This window comes from Xenopus laevis, chromosome 2S (genome assembly GCF_017654675.1).
Source record: "Xenopus laevis strain J_2021 chromosome 2S, Xenopus_laevis_v10.1, whole genome shotgun sequence".
NCBI lineage: Eukaryota > Metazoa > Chordata > Amphibia > Anura > Pipidae > Xenopus > Xenopus laevis.
In genome coordinates this window covers 65,707,379-65,726,261 of record NC_054374.1, presented here as the reverse complement: position 1 = coordinate 65,726,261, position 18,883 = coordinate 65,707,379, and the positions used below count along the sequence as shown (strand labels likewise).

Genomic DNA, 18,883 nt, shown 5'->3' with positions numbered 1-18,883 from the left:
CTCCATTTTATCCAAATAATTTTTAAAAATGATATCCCTGTTTGCCAACCTGATTGTTCCTTCTTAACATGTCAGTTAAGAGATTCTAATGCTAAAGGACTACTGCTGCACAAATATGGCAGCCTCCTCCTAGAGGAACATGGGGGCAAGAAAGGTACTGTAAAAGCATCGGGCAAATACATTTATTGCAAAATTTTAAATAGCCTTCAAAGATAATGTTATGATGGATATAAAAAAAGGTTATTTTCTGGTGTCCGTATCTCTTTAAGGTATGAAGATCCAAATTATGGAAAGACCCGTAATCCAGAAAACCGCAAGCCCCAAGCATTCTAGATAACAGGTCCCATACCTGTATAACAATAGAATGGTCACTCTTACTATTTCTTGAGTGCACAGTTTTAGCAATGGGACAAGTTGTTCTCAATAAAAACAGAAAAGCTCCAGAATTATCTATTATCATTAATATAACTTTTTTATAATGTGCTTTCAAAAGTCTAGTTATTCTTTTTTGGCTTCTGTTGGATTAGCAACACTGGATTCAGTACAATATTAAGAGGTTATTTAGCAGTCATCGCAATACATACAGGAGGTGAATGAAAGTCTTTTTAAAACCCTAAATGCCCTCTAGAGGTCTTCACACTCCCAAGCTGCAACATAGCAGACCAGAATAATGCCCCACTTACTGTATCTATTAACAAAAGCAAAGTAGTTCTGCAAAGTTGATGGATGCCCGTTCATGTTACTTGATCTTTGTCTTTTTTTCTCACGCTCACACCAGGAGCATGCAGGTATACTTTCCATTAAAGGACTGAAGCTGAAGCATTTGTTATTTCATAGTCAATTAACTAAAATGCTAAACAAAACCTTATTAAAAGAGAATTCAACCTGTAATAAAAAAACCCTCCCCCCTACCCTGGGTAGACCCCCCCTCCTTCCTCCCCCCAGCCTACCTGCCCCCGGGCACATGCCCCTAATTTTTTACTCACCACTCCGTGCAGATTCTGGCCTCAGAGTTCACGGCAGCCATCTTCTTCGTCTCCGGTAATCGGTGTCTTGATGGCATTTTCGTCACATGCACAGTTGGAGTAAATTTCTGGTCCCGAAGTCAGAATTTTCTTGACTACGGGGCATGCGCAGTGGTTCCGGACCGGAAATTTACTCCAACTGCATGCGTGGAAAGGCCGAAGAAAGAAGATGGCTGACGTGAACTCAGAGGCCAGAATCTGCATGGAGGGGTGAGTAAAAAATGAGGAGTATTTGCCCAGGGGGGGGGGGCAGGTAGGCTGAGGGGAGGGGGGTCTACTCAGGGTAGGGGAGAGAGGTTTTTTTTTATTACAGGTTGAATTCTCCTTTAAGTCTTTTGCTGGTGGGGCACATAGGTTAAAATGTCTGTATGATCGCCTCACTCTTAATAACTCTGCTGAACTGGCCCACCAGTCGACACAATATTTTGTTCAACTATGGCCAAGCCAGAAATCAAAGGACCAAGTGTTTGTTTGGAGGGGGCAACATTGCCAGACGATTGAACAGTTCAGAATAAAATTAACCAAAAATCTGTATGCAGTATAGGGCAATTCATCTTAATGTGATAAATGTGATATAAACTCACCTACAATAAAATGTTCTCTTAGTCAAGGTCCACCTTTGTGCATCATTATACAAGATAAGCAGGATTTTTTAAAAAGGTTGGCAAATGAGCAGATCTTTGCCTGATGTGCCCACCAAAGATGGGCAATAGGCTAATCTGATTATTCAGGTTTCGGGCCATATGATCAGATTGCAATGACGGGACAAGGACCTCAACTAGCCAATACAGTCCTCAATCGGGTGGGTAAATCAAACCTGCTTACCTGCCTGCCATTGGAGGGACCTATAGACTTGCAGATAAACTGCTGAATCTAAGATGCCTGAATCGGCAGTTTAAATCTGCCCATGTATGACCACCTTAATTGTTATGTAAAACAACCCTCACCTTATAAAATTAACTTCTCTCATTCTCCCATACTAGTTCTTTATAAAATCATATTACATCAGCATGATATCCACCCTCATGCAAAAATTGAAAATCACTGGTCTTCAAAATAAAGCTACCATGTACTGAGACCTGCTAATAAACTTTTCAAGGACTTTGGGTTTCTTTTTGTTTTAATTACAGTCTGCGTAATTAGTTCCCAGCATGTATAGGTGGTGGAGCCCTGCTCCAGCTAACTTCCAATTTTCTCATCTCATTAGGTTTTTAACATGATTATTAGTATAATAATCAGCTATGATGATTTTTGTCTCTGGTTTCCACATTCTCTGATATGCGGGATACCTTGATTGGCTAATTTAAGTAAATTGTTTTGATCTGCTTGATGATGGTTGGCTGATTTGATCGCAGCAGGAGCGCAATTTGCATTTATGGCAAACAAAGTCCTCTTTTTCTTGTTTTTCTTGAAACACAATTAGATGTTTTTAAATTGTGATATTTGCCCATAGCATCAATGTTATTCCTTTAAAATAACTTCATTAAAGATATAATGTGAATCTGCTGTAATGACTCCTTGTAGCCTGAAGGAGAATGTCATCCATCTATTATATGAAAAGCTCTTCCTATTGTTAAGGGCTCATACATACTGGCATTTGCGTGTTCAGTTTATTTTGTATGAATCAGCATTATGATTATGGTATAAATTTGCATCAAAGGAAATGTTAACAATTTTTACTTTTTCCCCATCAAAACAATAACAAACCAGCACTTTAAAATAACAATTAAGTGCTATACTGTATTATACTTAGAATTTGCAAACTGCTGGTGGATGAGATATTAAAGAAGTGTTCTAGTCTTATCTTAATGTTTATTTGGTGTATTTTTTTTTTCAGAGAGAATTCCCAAAATTTTTTACTTTCCGTGCAAGAAATAAGGTATTGAGACCATTTATTGCTATTATAATATGTTTACTTTAGTAAATTGTAATATACAATGAGATGTTTAAGATGGAGAGTGGAGGAAAAAGTAGATAATTGTATTTACAATAAATTTTTTAGTGTGTAAGAAAAAACTCCCCCATTGTACATTATTTTTAAATAGCCTAGAATTGTACTACTAACAGATACAGTCATATGAAAAAGTTTGGGAACCCCTCTTAATTCTTTGGAGTTTTGTTTATCATTGGCTGAGCTATGCAAAGTAGCAACTTCCTTTTAATATATAACATGCGTTATGGAAACAGTAGTATTTCAGCAGTGACATAAAGTGTTTTGTATTAGCAGGAAATATGAAATATGCATCAAAATTAGACAGGTGCATACATTTGGGGACCCCAACAGAGATATTACATCAGTACTTAGTTGAGCCTCCTTTTTCAAATGTAACAGCCTCTAGACGCTTCCTATAGCCTTTGATGAGTGTCTGGATTCTGAATGGTGGTATTTTTGACCATTCGTCCATACCAAATCTCTCCAGTTCAGTTAAATTTGAGGGCTGCTGGGCATGGACAGCCTGCTTCAAATCATCCCATAGATTTTTGATGATATTCAAGTCAACAGACTGTGACGGCCATTCCAGAATATTGTACTTCTCCCTCTGCATAAATGCCTTTGTAGATTTCGAAGTGTGTATGGGGTCATTGTCACACTTCGAAATAACTTCATAACTTCAACTTGTGATTGATGATTGAACATTATCCTGAAGAATTTGTTGATATTGGATTGAATTCACCCAACCCTCGACTTTTAAGAAAGGGCCAGGGTCCCTGAACTAGCCACACAGCCCCACAGCATGATGGAACCTCCACCAAATTTGACAGTAGATAGCAGGTGTTTTTCTTGGAATGTGGCATTCTTCTTCCGCCATGCAAAGCGCTTTTTGTTATGACCAAATAACTAAATTTTTGTCTCATCAGTCCAAAGCACTTTGTTCCAAAATGACTTTGGCTTGTCTAAATGAGCTTTTGCGACTCTGTTTGTGGCGTGGGGGCAGAAATGGCTTTCTCAGATGTTCTTTGTGCAAATTGCGCTAAATTGTAGAACAATGTACAGATACACCATCTTGCGGGTCTTTGGAGGTGTTCTTTGGATTGTCTGTAATCATTCTCACAATCCTCCGCATATGCCGCTCCTGTATTTTTCTTGGCCTGCCAGACCTGAGTTTTACAGAAACTGTGCCTGTGGCCTTCCATTTCCTGATTACTAGGGATTCGGTTCGGGATTAGGCCAGGATTCGGCCTTTTTCATCAGGATTCGGCCGAATCCTTGCGCCTGGCCAAACCGAATACATAATGGATTCGGCCGAATCCCAAATAGTGGATTCGGTGCATCCCTACAATAACATTCCTTACAGTTGAAACTGACAGTTTAAACCATGATACTGAACAATCTTTGTTTTCAGATCTTTTGAGAGTTGCTTTGAGGATCCCATGCTGTCACTCTTCAGAGGAGAGTCAAACAGAAGCACAACTTGCAATAGGCCACCTTAAATCCCTTTTCTCATGATTGGACACAACTGCCTATGAAGTTCAAGGCTTAACGAGCTAATCCAACCAATTTGGTGTTGCCAGTAATCAATATTGAGCAGCTACATGCATTCAAATTAGCAAAATTACAAGGGTACCCAAATGTTTGCATAGGCAGTTTTTCACATTTGATTTAGTTTCCTACAACTGAATAGCGCTTAACTAAAAATCTTTGTTCAGAAAACACACCAGTACTCAGATGTTCCTGGGAAATGAAATGTAATAGATACACCACACACCCGGAATTCGCTCACTCTGCAGTAGTGGTGCTGGTTCTCCGCCGACCCGGCATGGTCCCTCAGCAACAGCAACTTTATATAAATGGATCTGCACACACACAAATGTCTGCAGTGGGGAAAGTGCCCCTTCTTATTTGTTTACACCTCCAATATTGGTGGTGTGAACAAATAAAAAGAAGGGGCACTTTCCCCACTGCAGATATTTGTGTGTGTGCAGATCCATTTATATAAAGTTGCTGTTCCTGTGAAATGAAAGACATACCACTGTTATCTTTTTTTGTTGAAAGTGCAATAAATTATTATGCAGGCTGAGAGGGGTTCCCAAACTTTTTCATATGACTGTAAATAACAATTATAATTAGCTGATGTAGTTCAGTTAGAATAAAGCTCACAAACATTTAGAGCAATGGCACACAAGGAAGATTAATCGCCATCGATATATAGCTCTGCTATATATCTCTGCTATATATCTCTGCCACTAATCTCCTGTAAAAGCTTTCCCAATGACAATAATTTGAATCGCTGGTGCTAAAACCCATGGGTCACTTCAGTCTTCCAAAATAGCTTGAAGTCTCCTCTTGAGGAATGAACACTGAATTAAAGTTGGATTTTGTGATTGCATCTCTTAGCGTAAGGCATGCCATACATGCCCAAGATTGATTGGATTCAGTTTTGACCATACTGCCTAAATGACTGGATATATATTCCAGGTTTGGGGTCAGATTTGACAGAACAGCCGGATGGTTCTGATTGTTCATGCACATGTAAGACCACTTGTATGGTATTCATACATTTGGTCTGTCAGTCAGAATCAGTGGACAATTGGCCAGAATATTGATGGCTCATTTAAACTGTACACCATCTGTCAGTCAGAAACTATAGAAGATTTCAGTCCTTTAAAGTTTCTTTGGTCTTTTCAGCATTGATGGGTTAATCCGACCCATTTAGCTTCACTGAAAATTAGAAAAACTGTAAAAAATTTGTCAAATACATTGAAGTGTATAGAAAACAAAGTCTTGTTGAAGTCTATGGACAACAAATTTCTTTGACATGCAGCAATTTTTGGGAGTCTATAGGGGGCTTTTTTTGTGGCGAAAACTGGCCAAAATGTTTGCTTATTGCTTCTCTTTAGATTTAAAACCTTTGGTATTTATTTGAATTCCATTTGAAGAAGTGTTGAAGGATTTTTTTTCAAAGTTGGCTTATTGCCTTGATAAAACATGAAAGGGATTCTGTCATGATTTATATGGTGTAGATTTTATTTCTAAAATACACTGCTTAAGTTACAGATAATACACTCTACCATATAAAATCTACCATATTAAAATTCCTGAACCAACAAATGTTTTGTGTGTTTTGTAGTTATAAATCTGGTGTATAGGTAGACATCGCAGGTAATTGTGCCTTATCCGTGCTTTCAGAAAGAGACAGCATTTCATATTAGAACTGCTTTCAAATAAGTAATTGCTTCTCCTACTCAATGTAACTGGAGGAGTCATGGTGGGACTGGGAGTTTTACTACTGAGTGCTATTCTCATATCTACCCCACATCAATGCAGGTGTCAGGATGCTGTTACTATGTTACCTTCCCACTGTTCTGTTAATAGGCTTCTGGGGGGAAATGGACGAGGCTGTCCCTCCAACTTTCAGTGCAGCAGTAATGAGTGACTGAAGTCTATCAGAGCACAAGTCACACGACTGAGGGCACCTGGAAAACTAACAATATGCCTAGCCCCATTTCAAAATTTAACACTAAAAAAATCTGTTTGCACTTCTGAAAAATGGATTTCAATGCAGAATTCTGCTGGAGCTGCATTACTATTAGCTGTTGTGTTTTGAAAAAAAAATGTTTTCCCTTGATAGTCTATTTAAGTTTTGCTTTGGTTTTTATATTTTTGTTGTCTTTTTGGTTTTATTTTCTAAGTTTGAAGAAGACAGAATCTACAGGCACTTGGAGCCTGCCCTTGCCTTCCAACTGGAGTTGAATCGAATGCGGAATTTCGATCTGACAGCAATACCATGTTCAAATCATAAAATGCATTTGTATCTGGGTGCTGCAAAGGTTGAAGCAGGCACTGAAGTGACTGATTATCGTTTCTTTGTCCGTGCCATCATCAGGCACTCTGACTTGGTTACAAAGGTATGAATTAATTTACTTTTTTCTTTATTGCACAGACTATATAGAGGCAACATACAAACATATATTCTACACCTATATGTAATTTGTTGTAGCATTGCATAGTGTTAGTTCTTAGTCTATAGTATAAATGAAAATGTAAAAGTCTAGGAAATTTTGAAAAGGTCTCACTTAATGATTACCTTAATACAACATTCATAAGATAGCACACACTCTGTCCAAAGAATAACGTGTTTTTAAAAGTTTGACTTTCCCATAAGTTGTCCTAAAACTTGTAAATGTAACTAGATTCTGTGATGGGTGTTTTTCAGGAAGCTTCATTTGAGTACTTGCAGAATGAAGGGGAGAGATTGCTTCTTGAAGCAATGGATGAGCTGGAGGTGGCTTTTAATAACACTAATGTGCGCACTGACTGCAATCACATCTTCCTCAACTTTGTACCTACTGTAATTATGGATCCCTCAAAGGTATGTCTTTGGTATTTTTTCAAGACCTATTCAAAACTATTGCTTTAGGAGGCTGCAATTTTCTATTTAATTTGTATTACTTATGTTTCTATTCAGGTCTCTCCTATTCATATTGCTCCCTAGCAACATATAGCTTCTTGAAATAATTTCAAAAAACACAAATAAAAAAATGAAGACCAATTACAAACTGAGAATATCACTTTCTACATCTTACTCCATCATACTAAAAGTTTACTCATTGGTGAACAAACCTTCTAAAATCACCTTTTTTTCTTAGCAACCTTGACACCAACACTTTTATCAACCCATAAAGGTTTTGCTTTGTGACACCTTTAGACACTTAAAGGGTTGGTTCACCTTTAAGTTAACTTTTAGTACGCTATAGAATGGTCAATTATAAGAAACCTTTCAATTGGTCTTCATTATTTATTTTTTATACTTTTTTTTAAGTATTTGCTTTTTTCTTCTGAATCTTTCCAGCTTTCAAATGGAGGTCACTGACCCCATTTGAAAAAAATGCTCTGTAAGGCTACACATTTATTGTTATTGATACATTTTATAATTCATCTTTCTATTCGGGCCCTCTCTTATTCATATTCAGTCTATTATTATTCTTTCTATTCAGGCCCTCTCTTATTCATATTCCAGTCTCTAATTCTAATCAATGCATGGTTGCTAGGGTAATTTGGACCCTAGCAACCAGACTGCTGAAACTGCAAACTTCGAAGCTGCTGAATAAAAAGCCAAAGAACTCAAAAACTACAAATAATAAAAAATGAAAACCAACTGCAAATTGTCTCAGAATATCACTATCTACATAATACTGAAGTATTAAAAGATTTACCATTTTCCTTCTGTATTTAACCTGTGAAATGATTTTCCTAATCAACATATTGCAGAGATGCCCTTATACTGGCAAAGTTTGCACTTCTAAAATTTAGGGGGTTATAGAATAAAAGACATTTACCCAGGTGCAGAAACCCAAAGCAACCATTCAACAGATAGAATTTTCTGATCACCTTTTTAAAAGCAAACATCCTCTGTTCCTGGGCATAATTGGGAATAATTCCTAGTAGGTTGAACTACTTGAAATACAAACTTGTCATTAAGTATATGTACAAACGTGCAAGCTTTTTCTGACTTGACAAACCCATTGCCCCAGTCACTGTCTGAATAATGGAAGTCACACAAATAACATGACCTGGTTGTGAAGCCTCTTCTTCTAACCTTTAGCCCATCTGAAAACTCTACCCAAAGGGATTCCAAGCCCTCCCCAGTACCATGCCTATTAATTTCTTTAGTCCGTGGCTTTAATTCAGGCTTTACCTAAAGACAATCACATGTTTCATCCCACCAGGTCTCAGTGATAACAATTATATCATAATTTCAGCACATTCAATAAACTCCAGCTCTCCTAATTTACCTGACAAGCTCCATGCATTTGTCAGCATACATCAAAGGTTACACATTTTCCTTGACATGTACATTATACGTATATTAAGCACTATGTATATCTAAATCTGCATTCACAATCAGTTCTAAAAAGCCTTTGTTTAGTGTAAAGTGACATTTGCTTTACATGTTGGTAGATTGAAGAGTCTGTTCGTAGTATGGTGATGCGCTATGGAAGTCGTTTGTGGAAACTCCGTGTCTTACAAGCTGAACTGAAGATTAATATCCGTCTGACACCAACAGGAAAGCAAATACCAATACGCTTGTTTTTAACCAATGAATCTGGCTACTATTTGGACATCAGTCTGTACAAAGAGGTGACTGACTCAAGGACTGGGCAAGTGAGTAAAATACATGTCCTTAAACCCATAAAATATCAAGACCTTATTTTCAGTTCTACCGTGGAACAAATGGAATTATAGTTATAAACAAATATGAGCTGGTGAGTTCTCGAAATTCAGGAGATTTTGCAAACTCAGGACAAAGTCATGGCTACATTTTGTATTGCATCTCCTGTTTGCCCTGGCCATCATCTTTTTCACACAAGCATTGTGGACAGAAATGACAGCCAGGGGAAGCAGGAGATGAGGTTAAATTGTGTCTCCTTCTTTCACAGCTTTTATTTCTGGTTCAGGATCCACTTGTTTGTGTTCCTTGCCATTTAAGGTTTTTGCCACACCAAATTTCAAAGGCATCAACATCCTGTCCTGCTTTTTCATTGCTCAATGTTCACATCCTTCAAGGGTTACAGAAAATTCTGTAGCCATGGATATTTCTAATTTTATTAAGCTAGTGCCACACTATGCACTCAGGTGTCTTAATTTTTCAGCAAGAGAAAAAATGAGAACATGTTTAAGGATATTTTCTGTAACCTGGAACAGTTGTAATTATTAAAGAACAATAAAACCTGAAAAGCCACCAGCTGCCAAGTTTCTATAGAAGTCAATTAGAATAGTCCATGAACAACTTTATTTATTTACCAATTTTGTAATAAATTTGGTTTTGCTTGTGTTCAAGTTTTTAAGGTAAAAAAATTCAAATTCTGTTGCAATTTTTTTTTGTTAATTAAACTAGTATTTTTTCCCCACCAACCCAAAAAATAGTAAATCATCCTCCCTGTCTATCCCAGCTATTTTGTTTGCACATTATTTTTCTGGGTTACAATAAATATTTTTTTAAACTCCTGTTGATTTCTTATCCAATGCTTGCTGCCAAAATCTAGTTGTTCCCTCACCATCTGATTCACAGCCCAAAGTATATCTGCCAGAGGTGTGAATTGCTTAGCCAACTGTGACATCGTCAAAGAATAGCAAACATTCTGACAGGTTTTTTCGTGATGCTGAAACAAGCTGCAGTATTTTGCGTTACTTGCTAATTGACCGAAACCTATTTCTTTATTTTTCCTTTAGACGTTCTGGGCAACACCTGGTACTTCCTGTACTATTTGCTCTCAAATTGCACAAAAATCCCAGACAACTCATCACATATTACTTTCAGACTAGAAGATACAAGCCACAGTTCTCTTGTTTATCTAACAGCATAGAGTTGTTGTAATAGCCATTATATTAGATCATATTATATGATCTAGAACATTATGCAGACTGACACATTGCTTCTACTAAAACATTTTTAGTGTACCACTAAAATAATACTAATTTGGCTTCTTCTTTTCAAGTGGAATGTATTATTATGAAGCATCATATTACAGAGGAAACAAAAATCCTAACCTTGATACAGAGCAGTATAGAGGTGGCAGCTTGCTATAGCTTCCAGTTTCAATGAAGTTAATGCTAGCTGTGTAGCTTTCATAAATGAAACAGAACTTGTGATATCAAAAGCTTGTCAAGAACTTTTGCGTATCTCATTGTAAGACATAGGATGAGCCTTATTAGCTTAGAAAGGGATGTTAAAGATTCTGATAAGCACACTGAATAGGTTACTTAAATCAATTCAGACTTTTAGGGGGTTATTTACTAAACTCCGAATACAAAAAAATTGCGCAAAATTTGTGATTTTTTTTTGTAAAATTGGACTTTTAAAAAATCATAAATTTTTCAGAATTTATTAAACCCAGAGGATGGAAAAGTCTGAATCTGAAAATCCGGTCTCTCAGACCTTTCGAGGTTGCATATAAGTCAATGGGTTTCGTGCAATTCCAATTCAGGTGAAAATGCAGAAAAAATCTGAAAAAAACTCAGAAAAATCCGATTTTTCCCCCTCAAAGCAAATTTTCGGGAACATTTAATAATAAATAAGAGTAAAAAAACAGAGCGGATTTGATCCCCCGTAGAGTTTTGCCGATTTTTTTGCTAAGAATTGTCCGAAAAACTCACATTTTTAGAGGTATTAAAGGTAATCATTTTTTTAATACCTTATCATTCAGCCCTTTTTTTTCCAGTCATACTTTTTATATTCGGATCTTTTAATAAACTCAGTGACAATCGTGGTGTTAGAGTCGTGGTTTAAAAAATACTCTAAAATGCTACCTCCATGTTTGCCTAGGAGCAGTAACCATAGCAACAGTAATAGCAATCAGCAGGCAGCATTTACTCATCATCTATTTGAGAGCATACATCTTATTGGTTGCTGTGAATTACTGCTCCTGGGCAAAGTTAGTTGGTGTCATTTATCAATGCCTGGGTAGTTACCCATGACAACAAAATTGTTACATTCATTGTTCTACCTTCAGCTGCCTAAAAAAGCCAAGCATTGATTGGTTGCTATGGGTTACTGGCCACAGGCATATTTGCTCAGTGTTGCTAAATGAGCCCCAATGGCTTTTATGACATATTGAGGTTAGTCATTGGATATTCCTAAAAAAAAGTTGTAACCCCCCCCAAGTGTCCTTTACTTTAATTTAAGAGAAAGTGTTTAAATGGACATCTGTTCTTTTTAACAATCTTTACAATTGATTTTTTTTATTTGTATATTTTCTTTAAAGGGGTTCTTCACCTTACAAACATTTTTTCAGCTCAGCCCAGAAATAAAGACTTTTCTCAATTGTTTTCCAGTTTTTTTTTTTTTTTCCTGAAATCTAAATGTAAAGCTGGCCATACATGAAGAGATCCGCTCGTCTGGCGACATCGCCAAACGGGCAGATCTTTCACTGATATGCCCACCAACGGCAGGGCTATATCGTGGTAATCCGAACATTCGGCCCTATGGCCGAACGATCGGATTACAACAGGGACAATGGGCTCTGACGGGTTGGTCGGCGCAAAAAATTAAACCTTCCCAATCAATATCGTGGCCAGATATCGATCTGGAAGACCCGTCGGAAGCTCCCATACATGGGCAGATAAATTGCCGAATTGGTCTAAAGGACAGATATCCGCAGCTTTATCTGCCCCTGTATGGCCACCTTAATTTTCCTGTCTCTGCTGCTTCAGTCTGGCAGGTCAGTGATCCAGGTGCAGATTCTGAACTGTTACAATTTGCTCCACATTTCTCAGCGGTGTCTGAGGGAGTATTAGCTACTATTGTATCAATTCCCCCCATCCCTTCCAGAGCTGCTTTAGAAAGACACAATATAACATAAATGGTCACAAATAGAACATTTAAAGTAAACACTTAAGTGATGATTTGTTTTTATTTAAAGGGTACTTGATGCCTAAGGCTTTCATTTCTTAAATGAAGTGACCGCCTTGTAATAGTTTTTTTGCCAGATATGCTGTCCATCAGTAGTATGAAACCGATTTACCACAAATTAGGTTTTGATTATCAGAAACATTCTTTTTGAGTCTCTGATGACCATGAATATGGATCTTTCCCTCCTACAACAAATCTCCACTTAGCTATTTCCAGGACACAAATCCAGTTGAGTCATCTCCTGCAATCACAATGCCTAAGGCTGTTTGTTATAGTTCTATATCTGGAAAATGACATCCAAATGGATAATGTGTTATTATTGACCCAGACTCCTGTAGCTATCTTTCAAGTTTCTTATATGGCAAAGGTCAAGAGTCAATGTGAACAAGGAAGGAATGGCTGCCATGCAGTGATGATCAAAATATAAGCCAAATGGTGTCCAAGTATACTTCTACATTAAATCATAAATTAGGATCCATTAATATTTTTGCGATGTACAGAAGAATGGCTCATAAAATGTATAACTTCTTTTATAAGCCCACTACAACTTAATTTGTAATTTATATAACTATTTTTTTTTAAAGGCAGTGTTTTATTTGTTTTTATGAATAAAAAACATTAACAACAATAAACAATTGACGTTTGACATCTAAGGATTTATATAACTAGTTTAATTTCATTTTTATATATATATTGACATGTGCCACAATTGCAGCTGTACAAAGAATATCAGTTCACTGTATGATATGCTCAGAACTGCAGTGATAATGGGAAGTGATCTTATTTTGTGTTAATTATTGCAATGAAAGTGTACTGGAAATTTACTGATGATTTCGAATTACCTTTTTATTTTCAACAGATCATGTTCCAAGCGTATGGGGATAAGCAAGGTCCGCTTCATGGCATGCTGATTAATACTCCTTATGTGACAAAAGATCTGTTGCAGTCCAAAAGGTTTCAAGCACAGTCTTTGGGAACAACCTATGTTTATGATATTCCAGAAATGTTTCGCCAGGTAATACATTTTCTGTTTAATCACCATCATTTATTTAAATAGAGCCAACTAAGAACCTTTGTTAGCAAACGATTACCTTTTGCATTTTTGGTATTAGCTGTCTCTAGCCTGCCACCCATGGATTGGCAACCTGCAGCTCTTTGATACAGTTGCTTACTTTATACTTGCAAGTAACATTTTTTAAGGCATTAAGTCTCTCCTTTTTCTCAGGCACTTATAAAACAATGGGAATCTATGGAAGCTCATGCATTTCTGCCCAAATGTCCTTTGCCTTCAGATGTTCTCACTTATACAGAATTGGTACTGGATGACCAAGGGCAGTTAGTACATATGAACAGACTTCCAGGTGGAAATGAGGTATTTATATTTTTTATTGCTACATACAACAGTATTTATGCATAATTCAGGGCAATGTCCGGGGTTCAGATGTTTACTGCAATGGATATTTGTTTACAGTATCTAGTAGAATTAAGTCAAAGGCTACTGGACATTTACCAATTATTTATCAAAATCCAATTTTTTCAGATTTTTTAAGTAAAAAAAAGTCCGAGCTTTTTTATCACTGAAAGAACTCAATGCAATTGGTTCGTAAAAAAATAGAAAAATTCCGGTTTTTGCCCAAAAAAAATAAATTTTTCGGATTTTACATCTGAAAAGTTCTAATTTTTCGTGAAATAGCTCAAAACCCCAATTTTGGTCAAAACTCAGTGCAGACCATGATATCTTCAAATTTTAAATGGGACCATTGAAATTGACTTCTACAGGACCCGACAGCTTGGAGATGGAGTATTTTCGGATTTGGACTTTTAGCTGCCTAGGGTTTTTTCCCACTAAAAATTTGAATTATATAGTAAAAGAGTTTTTCTTGAAAACAAGGATTTTCATTTATCCAGGTCATGTATATCACGACCTGGATAAATGAGAATCTTCATAGGAATATCTATCTAGTTTTGCAGGTGATTAGACTATCTTATGTGACATCTAATTATAAAACAAAGCACAGAGGGCAAATCTAAACATTTTTGTTTTTGTTACATAGGCAAATGTGGCTATGTTATTGAATGTTAAGATATTACCATATTATGATTTTGGAGTTTTTTTGCTATTGTTATTACATTGTTATATTTTCTCTTTATTCTGTGCTTTATTATATTCTGTTCTTATTTTATATCTTTTGCTCTTTATTTCTGTGGCCTTTGACCCTTTCCCACTCTTCAACCTTTTTTTTTTTATCACATTCCTTCTTTCTCCTGCTTCATGTTTTGTTTTAACTTTTTCCTATTCTGCCAACCTCTATTAAATTGATGCCTAGTATCCTTTCTTCTTTGACCAAATCAGATACCAGGGCTGAGCAATATTATCTAATATTCAGATTGGAAACTGTAAAACATTATGAAAAATGTTCAGCTACATAGTACAGGTATGAGATCTGTTATCCGCAAACCCATGATTCAGAAAGCTGCGAATTATGAAAAGGCCCAATCCCATAGACTCCATTATAATGAAATATTCTAAATTTTTAAAAATGATTTCTTTTTCTCTGTTATAACTAAACAGTACATTGTACTTGATCTAAACTAAAATATAATTAATCCTTTTTGGAAGCAGAACCAGCTTATTGGATTTATTTAATGTTTACATGATTTTCTAGTAGACAATGTATGAAGATCCAAATTATGGAAAGATCTATTATGCGGACAACCCTAGGTCACAATCATTCTGGATAATATGTCCCATACCTGTACATACAAATTATAGACTTATTTAATGCTTTTGTGCTGCCAGATCCAGGTGGCACTGTATTCATGGGAAAGGGGAGTCTGATATTGAAACTCTATGGCTATTCTTCTTTGTACAGGCAGGACACAATGTATAACAAACATTGCATGAATGAAGATTTGGTATCATCCATGGCAGTGGGGTAAATGGATTTTAAGTAGAAAAAATATTTAACTATTTTGAAGGTGGCTTTGGAGAAACATTTTCGAGGCTAATTCCACATATGGCATTTTTGCACTGCATTTTCTAAAATTCCCTTTCCAGGGGCATTTTACCAATAATGCATTTGCATTGAAATGAATTGGATCAGCCAAAAGTTAAATACATGTATTTCTATATTGGCATAAAAATGGCAAACAACACAAGGCAGTGCATTTTTTAGAATCGGCTGAAAAAACACCGTTAATAAGTATTGATTGCAATGCAAATGTACCTACCACACAAGGCTGAAATATGCTGTATTTTCAAGATGGCAGTTCTTACAACACTGTGTCATTACATGGCACATGACACCTCTTCTGCTTGTGATCACACTAACTAGGTTTCTTAAAAAAGAAAAAAAGCTTAAAACTGCCACTTGTGCCATTAGTCTTAGAGATACAGAGGGCAAAATAAATATTTGTGCTGTACTGTTTCATGACAAAATGCTGCACCTACAAATCTCTTGTGGTGTAGTTTGCGGGCCATTTTGATCAATACTAGTTTTCAGTGTGAGAATCCATATCTATTAGTAATGTAAGGCATGCAAATTAGCCATGTTTTGTAGCTCTTAATTCGGGGAACAATTTCAGCTAATATACAGTACCTAAAAAATCTAGCAAAATTTAAGGCAATAGATTTAGGGGAATGGCCTAAAAATGTCCTACGCAACCCTTCGTTATTGTCCTAGAAAAATATGTCTAAAGTGTGTGGTAGAAGAATTTCCTAGCAAGTAAATTTGTAAACTTTTTTTTCCTAAGCTAAAGGAGGTTTTTCTTTTTCTATTAAAGGAAAACTATACCCCCAAAATGAATACTTAAGCAACAGATAGTTTATATCAAATTGAATGACATATTAAAGAATCTTACCAAACTGGAATATATATTTACATAAATATTGCCCTTTTACATCTCTTGCCTTGAACCACCATTTCGTGACTCTATCTGTGCTGCCTCAGAGATCACCTGACCAGAAATACTACAACACTAACTGTAAGAGGAAGAAGTGAGGAAGCAAAAGGCAGAACTCTGTCTGTTAATTGGCTCATGTGACCTTACATGTGGTTTGTATGTGTGCACAGTGAATCCTACGATCCCAGGGGGCGGCCCTTATTTTTTAAAATGGCAATTTTCTATTTATGATTACCCAATGGCACATACTACTAAAAAAGTATATTATTATGATAATGGTTCATTTACATGAAGCAGGGTTTTACACATGAGCTGTTTTACTCAGTATCTTTTAATAGAGACCTACATTGTTTGGGGGGTATAGTTTTCCTTTAAGTCAAGAAATAACAACACTTGGATGGCAAAGTAAAAAGCAGATTTAAGAGAACAAGCTATGGTTCATTTAAGATTTTAGAAACATGGATAGATAACTTTTTGAAACATCCCCTTCCCCTGAATCAAGTCAGTATTTTTCCTTGATTTTTAATTCAAAGAATATTAAGACTGGTTTGGTCTCCCTGAAAAAAATGACTGAAAAATTAGTACAGCATGGGGAACTGGCTCAGGGAACAAGATGTGTTTGCTAAATAGCAAGTTGAAGGTTATCGTTGAAGTTCTTCAGTTCTTAGAAGAAATACTGTCAGTCAAGCAAACAACCTGCCCATAGTGACATTGGTGTATGAGGTCTCATGATTTACAGGGGAAATATATTTGTAATTGTATTCAATTTTAGAGAAACGCATTCTGTAAGTTGTTGCTGCTTTTACATTTATCTAATAAAGACAAATTAAGTTTGCATGTGTTTAATTTATCTTACTAAACTTGTGTTTCAAGGGACATCTTCAGACATTGAATTTTGGGATGAAAACATTGCAATCTAAAGCTAGCTTTATTGAATGCACATGTTTTATGATTGTGCCTTCTCTTGAGGCACACAGAAATTGTCATTGTTTCAAATGTTTTTAAATGAGTAAACTTGTAATTATGTAGGTTACCCTTGAGTGAAAAATTAAAATGAAATTCACAGATCTGTTTGATATTTGATTTTGGCAGGATTATGGATTAAATAACTGATTTAAAAATATATACAGAACTATGGTAGGATTTTTTCTCAGTGTTTCAGTAGATAGAAAATTGTTAACTGGGGACTTCTACATATAGATATTTTCCCAAGCTGGCTTAAACCAGTACTGATCAGTCAGTAGGTTGTCACCTCATTTGGGTTTGCAAGTGGTGATCATGGAACAGACTTAGCAAGGTCATTTTCTTAATTAAAACATTTATACCAAGTATAAGACATTATAACATACCAACTTGTATAAAAAAAAAGAGGTATTAATTAAATAACCAGCGTATCATATCTGTGAACCCATTCAGAAGCTTTGTACATTTAGCTATTCATCAACTCATGCTATCATGCCAAGCCAAAACGGAATGCACTGCCTAGGCAATTTGTCACCTTGGCAAGCTGGTTTGTTGTCAAGTCACTAGCAAAGTATTTAAGATTGCATTTTCTAATGTACTTGATCATGCTTTTATAACTAAAATGATGATGTAAATCATCTTTTTTGTTTAAGTGTGATATATGTTTTGGTAAAAATAGGTAGCAGATAACTAATGAGTGTTTTCTATTTTGTGGCTCCATTCACATTTTACAATTAAGATAACCGCTTTGCTGTGGCACGTAATTAGTTAAATGCTTATACATATACTATCTGTATTTTCATTTTTGAATTGGGCATGCTTTTAAAAACCCATAGAAATGTACACTAGTGTATGCTCTCGCTTGAAGCAAAGCTGGAAGAGGATGAATTATGGCATTTCTTCAGAAGTGCAGGTCACCTTTTCATATTTTACCTATTCTTTACAAATTGAAAATCAGTTTTATGTCTTATCTTTGTATTTATTCATCCGTTGTCACTTTTAAATAGGATAAAGTAGCCCCAGCAACCAAATAATCCTTACAATTCCAAACAGTTTAAGATAGGGATGCACCGAATCCACTATTTTGGATTCGGCCGAACCCCCGAATCCTTGGCGAAGGATTCGGCCAAATACTGAACCAAATCCTAACCCTAATTTGCATATGTAAATTAGGAGTGGGAGGGGGAAAACAAAATTTTTTACTTCCGTGTTTTGTGACAAAAAGTCATGCAATTTCCCTCCCGCCCCTAATTTGCATATGTAAATTAGGGTTCGGATTCGGTTCGGCCGGGCAGAAGGATTTGGCAGAATCCGAATCCTGCTGAAAAAGGCCGAATCCCGAACCGAATCCTGGATTCGGTGCATCCCTAGTTTAAGAACATTTCAATTGCACATTTCCTTTGGATACCAGCAGTTGTTAAAAGGATTCTGTCATGATTTTTATGATGTATTTTTTATTTCTAAATTACACTGTTTACACTGCAAATACTTCACTCTACAATATAACATTGCATTCCTGAATCAGCTAGTGTATTTTTTTAGTTGTAATATTGGTGTTTAGGCAGCCATCTCGGGTAATTTTGCCTTGTCATGTGCTTTCAGAAAGAGCCAGCACTTGGATGGAACTGCTTTCTGGTAGGC

At 36.2% G+C, this 18,883-nt stretch overlaps 1 protein-coding gene across 6 annotated transcripts in view; it reads left to right on the top strand.

Moving 5' to 3' along the window:
* The window catches only part of acaca.S (acetyl-CoA carboxylase alpha S homeolog), a 232,533-nt gene that overhangs the window by 121,453 nt on the left and 92,197 nt on the right, over positions 1 to 18,883 (top strand). For all 6 annotated transcript variants that reach the window (XM_018249417.2, XM_018249415.2, XM_018249416.2 and 3 more), the window contains 6 exons: positions 2,863 to 2,904; positions 6,657 to 6,872; positions 7,181 to 7,336; positions 8,926 to 9,129; positions 13,236 to 13,391; positions 13,602 to 13,748. In XM_018249417.2, the coding sequence (XP_018104906.1) occupies positions 2,863 to 2,904; positions 6,657 to 6,872; positions 7,181 to 7,336; positions 8,926 to 9,129; positions 13,236 to 13,391; positions 13,602 to 13,748 (921 nt within the window). The remainder of the gene's footprint in view (positions 1 to 2,862; positions 2,905 to 6,656; positions 6,873 to 7,180; positions 7,337 to 8,925; positions 9,130 to 13,235; positions 13,392 to 13,601; positions 13,749 to 18,883) is intronic.